This window comes from Ixodes scapularis, unplaced genomic scaffold (assembly GCF_016920785.2).
Source record: "Ixodes scapularis isolate PalLabHiFi unplaced genomic scaffold, ASM1692078v2 PGA_scaffold3__209_contigs__length_174095766, whole genome shotgun sequence".
NCBI classification, from domain to species: Eukaryota; Metazoa; Arthropoda; class Arachnida; order Ixodida; family Ixodidae; genus Ixodes; species Ixodes scapularis.
Window position 1 is genome coordinate 123,905,029 of NW_024609868.1, and position 9,595 is coordinate 123,914,623.

At 47.5% G+C, this 9,595-nt stretch overlaps 1 protein-coding gene across 1 annotated transcript; it reads right to left on the reverse strand.

Moving 5' to 3' along the window:
• Nucleotides 1–5,284: 5,284 nt before the first annotated feature.
• Nucleotides 5,285–9,224, reverse strand: LOC115326149. Its single transcript, XM_040215065.3, has 10 exons — nucleotides 9,089–9,224; nucleotides 8,762–8,843; nucleotides 8,338–8,707; nucleotides 8,089–8,262; nucleotides 7,736–7,838; nucleotides 7,575–7,658; nucleotides 7,260–7,502; nucleotides 6,746–6,916; nucleotides 5,555–5,704; nucleotides 5,285–5,496 (listed from the first exon to the last, which is right to left on the reverse strand). Exons 1-10 carry the CDS (start codon nucleotides 9,222–9,224, stop codon nucleotides 5,285–5,287), a joined length of 1,725 nt encoding a protein of 574 aa, XP_040070999.3.
• Nucleotides 9,225–9,595: the final 371 nt, after the last annotated feature.

Sequence of the window (9,595 nt, forward strand, 5' to 3'; positions counted from 1 at the left end):
TGATGAAAAACCGTTCCCTCCGAGAGAGAACAAAAACAAAACTACCAAGGATTTTATTTCAACCACTACTTGCTCACCCCTAACTTTTAAGTTACTTTTCACCGAGAGAGCTTTCTATTATGAACCTTTTCAATGAAAGGTTTGTTGCAAAGACCACTTTCGAGTTAACGTGAATAACTTATTCGCAAAAAGCGACTTGGGCAGCAATTTTAGGTGTACAGTAGCTCTTTTGTAAACCGTTCTTCATTGACTGTCTCGAACTGTTCAAAGAGGCAATATACATCACCTAGACGTTTTGCAAACGTCAAGAGACGTGCAAAACAGGCTTTGAACGACAAGGCTCCTTTTCTGGGGCACTACATCTACTGCATAACCACTGGCTTGGATGGGTATTCAAGTACACATTCATCGTTGATACTTTTGTCAAGACCAAGTATGAGGTATAGGGAATAAAGGTAGGAGAAACAAAAGAGATGCTCTGCAATGTCCAACCTGTCAATGGTGAAATGAAGACAAGATACCGCGGTTCACAAAAAAAAAAAAACATACTGACGTTTATTGAACATATGACTAGATTGAAACTTAGCACATGAGTAGAATGCTTCTCTGCCTAAACTATAGATCAAATATAACACGGCCTAGTGGAACACTGAAATGAGACACTGAAATTTTAGCCTTGAGAAAATGGAGACAACGTTCTAGATATCTGATTTCATATACGGCACGTTAGCGAGCTCAGATCTATTATTTGACCACTAACAAAAGAAAACAAAAACTGACTTGGAAAAACTTCAAAACCCTCTCTTGTTGAGGTATACTTTATGGATAAAAATGCTATCTTGGAGACGAGATGGACGAGGCAACCACTCAGGTGTGGAAGCAGGAAAAAGGAAATTGCGGCAAAACAAGACTTCTGGCCCCTTCCTTCTCATGATGCCCCTCTCCAACCACACACTGCGAGGGCGCATGGCACAAACAGGTGTTAAACCCAGACAAAGAGCACAACGGCACTGCAAGTAGGCAGCTGCAAACCAGGCTGTTAGCTGAATTTAGACAGTGCCTAAGTCTCTTAGTATACCCTTTTTAGGTTTGAAGTAACTCAAAACCAGACAAAACTGATCCACCATCCAGGCTGTCTATTGCTTTGAAAGTTTAGTGGAAAAGGTGTTAAAATTACCACTTCGGGAATGCAGAGGGCCGGGTACAGCTAAATAACATCAGTGGTGGTCTTGCCAGCGATGTCTACCCTCCTTGCCTGTTACGTCTGTACCATTATTTGAAGTAAGAGCTTCACATCTGTTGCAGCCTTGGAGCATTCAGCAGCCATAATCTCTACGTGGTCTGCACAGTTGTCGGTACCTTCTACGTCATGATGTGGAACCTGAAAAAAAAGTCAGTGCCACGCACAGAATATGGGATTTGAAGAACAAAGTTGTGTACCATACGAACTCCAGCAAGCCTTATTTTATGTTATGTAAAAAATTGTAATTTAAGCAGTGGGTGCACGGGTCCAAATAGATCAAGTTATATGCACTCTATATTTTAGCTATAATAAGGCAGTTCAATGCAAGAAAAGAGATTTAACCGAGAGACAACCAGAGAGTATCTGATATATCTGACAAGCCATGCAACTGTGACTTTTACAGATTACATTTACAGCAATGTGATTCGTTCAAGTCACTTTGGAGCACCTGTTGCAGTAGTCAGAAGTCCATTTAGGAGTAGCCAAAAGTACGCTTAGAAGCTGCTAAAAGATGTATTGGCATGTAAGCAAAAACTTCGTCTCTATTCTTACCACTGTGAATATTATCATGCGGTTAATGTGTTGGCATGCTCAACTAAAACACTATCTACTTTGCCCTCCCACTCCTGTGCAACCTTTTGTTAACATCAATTGCTTGACAAGTTTGATTCTCTCGAACAAAGCACTATCTGCTTAGTTGCACATAGAAGCACCAGTTGCTGTGCTGAGGCCTATAGAAATAAAAGAAGTTGCAAGCTGACCGTTTTGTGACGTATTCTTTATTATCAAAATGAAAATGTTTTACATATATGCTGGGGAGGGGTGTTTAGTATATAAAAAGGGAGGTTGTTTTAGCAAAGCCTCAGAATATTGGCCTCTGCATTGTAGGCTCCATTGCATAGTGGTCTATTGTTTCATCACTGGCACTGGGAGGCTTTTTTTTTTTTGGGGGGGGGGGGATGTTGGGGATGTGAGAACATGCATAGTATAGCCACTCAAACTAGAGACAAAACAAGGGCAGGCACAAAAACATACAAATAATCAGTCACAGCTTATGTGCATGGAAGCAAAGTAATCGTAGAGAGAACCCCCTGTGAACTTGGGGTCTGCCTGCGACATAAAAAAAGGCACACACTGGCAGCAAACAAGAACTTACCTCTGCTGTAAAGAAAGCAACAATGCAACAAATTATTCGAATAAACGTGACTAGACAGAAAGCGAGGCAACAATGCATGCTGAAGAGACTGGCCGCCCTTGAGCTCCAAGGGAACGTTCAGGTTCCGAGCGTGCACCTGCAGCTTGCAGGGATAAAAAATATGCTTCGTTATCTTCCCTACCTCATGACCAGTGACTAACGGCTGGCAGCGGGGAGGAGAGCCCTCTTGTGAACCTGGGGTCTGCCTGCGACATAAAAAAAGACACACACAGGCAGCAAACAAGAACTTACCTCTGCTGTAAAGAAAGCAACAACGCAACAAATTATTCGAATAAACGTGACTAGACAGAAAGCGAGGCAACAATGCATGCTGAAGAGACTGGCCGCCCTTGAGCTCCAAGGGAACGTTCAGGTTCCGAGCGTGCACCTGCAGCTTGCAGGGATAAAAAATATGCTTCGTTATCTTCCCTACCTCATGGCCAGTGGCTAACGGCTGGCAGCGGGGAGGAGAGCCCTCTTGTGAACCTGGGTCTGCCTGCGACATAAAAAAAGGCACACACCGGCAGCAAACAAGAACTTACCTCTGCTGTAAAGAAAGCAACAATGCAACAAATTATTCGAATAAACGTGACTAGACAGAAAGCGAGGCAACAATGCATGCTGAAGAGACTGGCCGCCCTTGAGCTCCAAGGGAACGTTCAGGTTCCGAGCGTGCACCTGCAGCTTGCAGGGATAAAAAATATGCGTCGTTATCTTCCCTACCTCATGGCCAGTGACTAACGGCTGGCAGCGGGGAGGAGAGCCCTCTTGTGAACCTGGGGTCTGCCTGCGACATAAAAAAGGCACACACCGGCAGCAAACAAGAACTTACCTCTGCTGTAAAGAAAGCAACAATGCAACAAATTATTCGAATAAACGTGACTAGACAGAAAGCGAGGCAACAATGCAATGCTGAAGAGACTGGCCGCCCTTGAGCTCCAAGGGAACGTTCAGGTTCCGAGCGTGCACCTGCAGCTTGCAGGGATAAAAAATATGCTTCGTTAACTTCCCTACCTCATGGCCAGTGACTAACGGCTGGCAGCGGGGAGGAGAGCCCTCTTGTGAACCTGGGGTCTGCCTGCGACATAAAAAAAGACACACACAGGCAGCAAACAAGAACTTACCTCTGCTGTAAAGAAAGCAACAATGCAACAAATTATTCGAATAAACGTGACTAGACAGAAAGCGAGGCAACAATGCATGCTGAAGAGACTGGCCGCCCTTGAGCTCCAAGGGAACGTTCAGGTTCCGAGCGTGCACCTGCAGCTTGCAGGGATAAAAAATATGCTTCGTTATCTTCCCTACCTCATGGCCAGTGACTAACGGCTGGCAGCGGGAAGGAGAGCCCTCTTGTGAACCTGGGGTCTGCCTGCGACATAAAAGAAGACACACACAGGCAGCAAACAAGAACTTGCCTCTGCTGTAAAGAAAGCAACAATGCAAAAAATTATTCGAATAAACGTGACTAGACAGAAAGCGAGGCAACAATGCAATGCTGAAGAGACTGGCCGCCCTTGAGCTCCAAGGGAACGTTCAGGTTCCGAGCGTGCACCTGCAGCTTGCAGGGATAAAAAATATGCTTCGTTATCTTCCCTACCTCATGGCCAGTGACTAACGGCTGGCAGCGGGGAGGAGAGCCCTCTTGTGAACCTGGGGTCTGCCTGCGACATAAAAAAAGACACACACAGGCAGCAAACAAGAACTTACCTCTGCTGTAAAGAAAGCAACAATGCAACAAATTATTCGAATAAACGTGACTAGACAGAAAGCGAGGCAACAATGCAATGCTGAAGAGACTGGCCGCCCTTGAGCTCCAAGGGAACGTTCAGGTTCCGAGCGTGCACCTGCAGCTTGCAGGGATAAAAAATATGCTTCGTTACCTTCCCTACCTCATGGCCAGTGACAAACGGCTGGCAACGGGAAGGAGAGCCCTCTTGTGAACCTGGGGTCTGCCTGCGACATAAAAAAAGGCACACACCGGCAGCAAACAACAACTTACCTCTGCTGTAAACAAAGCAACAAAGTAACAATTTATTCGCATAAATACGACTGACAGAGACACCAAAAAAAGGCATGCTACAAACCTTGCCTTGCAAAGTTGGGTCGCTTCCTCTACTTCAGTGAAAGCATGTTACACAGACAGACAATACACTCATGCACCTTGCAGGAAAAAGAAAATCTGCTTCATCCGTAGCATACCTTATGCCATAAACAAGTAACTGGTTGCAGTGAAGAGAGTGCCGTAGGTGGTTCATATGAGCTTCTGAGATGATCTGCTGTGCAAATTTCAGTGTGAGCTACACCACACAATAGCCAGCAGCCACCGACTATTGTGGAAGGCAAAAAACTCGAGGTACACCTAAGCATTTCTTACGAGTTGTAAATGCGAAAGCATGCAAGCCGCTCCCTTTGTCGTCTGCTGCGTACTGAAAAAACTCGATCTTAGTCTTTCTTGTACAGTTATCGCACATTACGCCATCCTAATAAACATTGTCATCTTCTTGCTTGGCTTTTGTTCAAACATGGCGTACGGCTCGTTCCTCACGCCGGAGTTCTATCACGTACTAGCGCGCGTGCGCTTCGGGAACTCGGAGGCCATGGATCTCGGAGGCCGCAGCGGCCAACGGGAGCTCCGTCGACGCACGCCAGTCAATGGAACCGAAGGCGAATCGCTCTTATTGGGGTCGCGGCAGAAACTAGGAGTCGTTTTTGCGTTTCGTTCAGCTCGCTCCATGAGACCAGTTAATGCTTTCGCATTAAAACACAAAACAATCATCTGTGCCCTCACTTCGATGAAGAGGGGGCTACGCTTTTGTTATATTTTTGCTGTTAATCAAGCAGCCACGCTACCAGAAATGTTCACTACTCGTGTAAACATACCCGGCATGAGAGGCAAACCGGGTTCGTCTTGCCACGATCAGCTCGCTCTTGGGGGGCCTTGGATAACTGGCACACATGGGCCGCGGATGGTCCGGCGGATTCGCAGCGACGGCCTCCTTCAAGGTGGGCCATTTCCCCAGGCAGACCATTAACTCGTCCAGGAGCTCATCACGGTACTCTGCAAGTCGATATCACGTGTCACGGTTTTGTTACCCACTGTTTCCACAATAACATACGAAAAGTTGCGTCGGCTGGCTTCGGGCGTGCCGTTGAGTGGCCCTTCCGTGATCTGGGTGTTGCGATCTTGAAGCAAAGCTCCCCTTCCCTGGTTGTGGCTTGCTCACGCCCGACATTTTCGTTGAAATGATGCACAGCCACCAAGGTCCAACAATAAAGACAGACACAGCATGGGGCCGAATTGACGCAAGAGTATAAGGTTTCAACAGGGCACAAATTTCATACACTAAGTGGAGTAGCACATTCAAATTCGAAAAGCTAGTTCAAACTTGATGATAAATTATGAAGCCTTGTTTACAGGGTGCTGGCTTGAAAACAACCAACGGAACTTTTGACCTTGCTCTGCTCAGGCTTGTCCTCCCAATTACAAGCAATGCACAACAGCAGAAGTGCGCAAAGTGGGGGTCGTGGGGCCTCAGGGAGCCGAGGGCACGTTGGCATTATTTCAGATATTTTACTAGCAACTTCCCAAGCAAGCCATCTTCAATACACTGCACTGCAAGCTTTACAGCATTGGGCGCGTTCAGTAGCGCCTCCATTGCCTCCGAACGGAGTGACTCGAGTCGGAGTCCTACTGAACCTACTGAACAGCAAAAAAACCCGCGGCTCCAAACCTGCTTCTCCACAGTTTCTGCTTCCTCCCCTGTGCCAGACGGTCTCCGAATAAACTGGAAGCAGGCGATGGCGAGCACGATCGCTTCTATTTGACGCCGGTATTGAAGAAGCCTTGACAAGGTCGTTGAAGAAAAAGCGGGTGACTGTACATATCAGTGCTGCTGTTCGAAGTGATGCAACGCGATCGAGCCCTTTGCTTGGCGGTGCAAAGGCAGCTACTGTTATAAAAGGCGACAAAAAACGTCGTCGGCACATGCAAAATAAAGAGCTCGGTGAATCTACGCCGCCGGTTGCGATACTTTTATACGGCCATACATTGTTCTGCCCTTCATAACGAACTTCTTATAAAATGTATTCGTATACACAAGGGAAGTTCAGCCGTGCTCGGTTGGTCAGGAACTGAAAGCAAGTGCTGTGTGCCCTCTTCTAGCACTTCGTCGTCTCCCGCCTAACTCTTTCGAAATTTTTTTTCACATTTGATAAGGAAGATTTTGTGACAATATACTATAGCAAATTTTTTTGAGAAATGGTCAACTGAATAGAGGAAGGAACCATTAGGCCAGTTTAGCTTTACCTTGCTTCCATCCCTTCTGGTGACAAAACCCGAGATTTGGAGGCGAACCCTAGCAGCAGGCTGTTGAAGGTTTCCACGCAGTACGTCTGAGTTCCGGGGGACAGGTGCTGGATATCCTTGAGAAGCCGCGGGCTTGCAACGATACTCCTGAGCTTTTCGTAAGCTGGTGCACCTGAAAAATGTAGAGAGCGTGACAGTGTTAACCCGAACAAGTTGTTGCCGGCTTTTCTCAGACCTGAAAGGTTGTCATAGGAACTAATAGTGCTAGTAATAGTAATAGCATCAGCTGCTCATTAGGGGCTCTAAGTTAGGCAGCAAAACTGACCGCTTTTCAATACCCTGTTTGAGGAAAACATGGAAAAGCGCGGATGCCATGTTTGTGCTTACTGTGTTCTGCAGTGTACATATACAGCTATGTGACATCATCAAGGCATGTTCATTCTCCCTCCCCTCACCCCACCACATCAGAATCGCAGCACGGCTATGGTGAACAATGAACAAAATAGTTAACTCACCGACAGCTAGCCAAGCGCGATCGGAGAGCGGCTGGTGCAGGCACTCGTGGTAGGGTCCGTCGTGGCCGTCATGCTTGTTGACCACGTGGTTGAGGAGGCTCATCCACATGCTTACCATGAGTGGGCCATCTCCTTCACCCAGTGCAGCACAGTGGTACAGGTGGTTGTTTACCGGCTGCACCCACACCTCCAGATCCTTGCAAGGGCCACTCCGGCTTGCTGCGAGGAGCTTCTTCTTCACGCCTTGGAAAGGGGGCATCTGTTATCCACAGCATGTAGGAACCCAGTAGGCAAACAACAATGTGCACAACAAACCTTTGGAGATGTGCCACGTGTCGAAGTAGTGCTTTGTGCCACTCTCCATGGTCCTCATGTGGCACTCCACACCTGGGTGACGGTCTGCAGAAGAGGGATTGCGTGGTAGAGAGCCCAAAAGCATAGGCTGATTCGAAATTCTTCTGGTAAATTTTATATACCTGACATGAAAGAGGCAATGGTGAAGCCTTGATCCTTGAGCTTGGCAAGGCCGCGGAGGAAGGCCACCTTCTCCATGGCGTTGCTCGAGGGCACTTCAGCTGTCTGATTACAATATGTATACATTTAATGGTACAGCAGTCGCTGTCAATGCCATATCTGTTGTTGTCAGCTGCATCAACCGGCAAAGACAGTATGTCTGTCGTGTTTACCACTCTCTTTGGTTCACCCATAAATGCTCATTGCACTGACTAAATACATTTAAACTATACAATTTAACAAAAGATGAGGGATTGTAAATGAGAGATATATCAGTCCTACAGTAACCACTTTTGCCTTGGTTAGTAAATCTTACCTCACGAACTTGCACTTGCTCAATGTGGATCAGCTTCTTGGTGCTCGCCTCATGGAAGGTGTATGTGCAGTACTTGGCGCAGAACCCCGGAGAGTCGCAGCGGCCATCGCCAGCCAGATCAAGGTTCTTGCCTCGTAGTTCTTCCAAGAGCTCGCGGTTGCGTCGTTCGTACACCTGGCAAGCAATAATGGCATTTAAGTGTGTAAGACTGTCATTTCATTTTCAGAACCGCTTTCAGTACTAGCTGACCTGCTTCACCACAGGCAGCAGGTAACCACTCTGGTAGTAGTAGTACATGCGCTCCGTGATCATCGCAATGTTAAGTGACTCGAGCACCCTGAAGGTGGTCGCGACCTGGGCACCTGAAAAGAGAATGCCGGCACAAAAGAGAACATTTCCTGCTCCTTTGCCCCCCAGCATCGGTTGACTCCTCCACTTTCTCGTGTGCTTGTTCTCACAGGTGCTCGTCACTGTCAGCAGACTGCCTTTCACTACAGTGGTGCTGCGGCAAAGGGCAAGACACGTGTGGCACACCCGGAAGAGCTCCAGGAGCTGCCCCTCAAAAACAATGTACTTGCCCTCTTTCTGGGGTGGCACCTCTTCACGGTCCTGTTGATCACTAGAAATGTAAATTCAACTTTAATACACACTGGAATTTTTCGAAAACTGTTACCTCAGGAAGCTCTCATTTGCAGAGAGCACATAGGAGCTGTCGGGTTCACCAGGCGCATCATAGTCGTCCTCCGTGTCATCGCCTTCAATGTAAGGATATTTGAAGTGATTAGGAGCTGGCATAGCATTAGTATGGGAAACACTGCTGAGACAGTGGTCTTCTGACAGATTTTTTTTCCAATGCTAAATTTTTGCCCAGCTATCATCTCAGACCAGTCACACCAGCAAAGTAACCTGGATGCTTAGCCTTCTTTAAACAAATTTCTGTGTAAACACCTCCGGTGAAGTAGCCCCTTCTCGCATTGTACGAGTATGCGGAACTCCTCACCCAGGCCCACGTCGCTCGCAGCTTGAAAGCAGAAGTCTGAGCCCTCTTCCATGTCGGAACTTGTTTCATTGTCCGAGTCACCGGAGTCATCTGACATGTCCTCCAGCCCATCGTTGTTCTCTGCGTACCAAGGCATATTCGGCTCATCGCCAGAGCTTACCTGCTCTGCACTTTGGTCGTCCTCGGATGGTTTGGGTGTGGAGCTGCGACGGTTAGCGACTTCAACGGTGGGCTCGTCCGGGGCTCCGAAGCCGGGGGCCGTGCTGGGGATTGGCGATGGCAGCCGAGCCTTGGTAGCTGTGGCAGGTTCGACTGGTCTGGGCGCTCCTGGGGACCCTGCATCTGGTTGTGGTGCGAGCACAGCGGCGTTGCACCCTTGGTCGACCGATGACACTAGAGGTGCAATACATAATCCAAGCTTAGTATGAAGTCTAGAGAAAATACTGTCAACATGCTGATGCATTGCCAAAATAATTAAGTTAATTAAATACTCTGTCATACTCACAC

Coding starts and splice junctions, on each gene's coding strand:
- LOC115326149 (XM_040215065.3), bottom strand. CDS start 9,224: ATGCCTTGGTACGCAGAGAACAACGATGGGCTGGAGGACATGTCAGAT. Junction 6,917..7,259: donor TCGCGCTTGGCTAGCTGTCG/GTGAGTTAACTA, acceptor TACATTTTTCAG/GTGCACCAGCTTACGAAAAG. Junction 5,705..6,745: donor ACCAGAAGGGATGGAAGCAA/GGTAAAGCTAAA, acceptor GTCTTTATTGTT/GGACCTTGGTGGCTGTGCAT.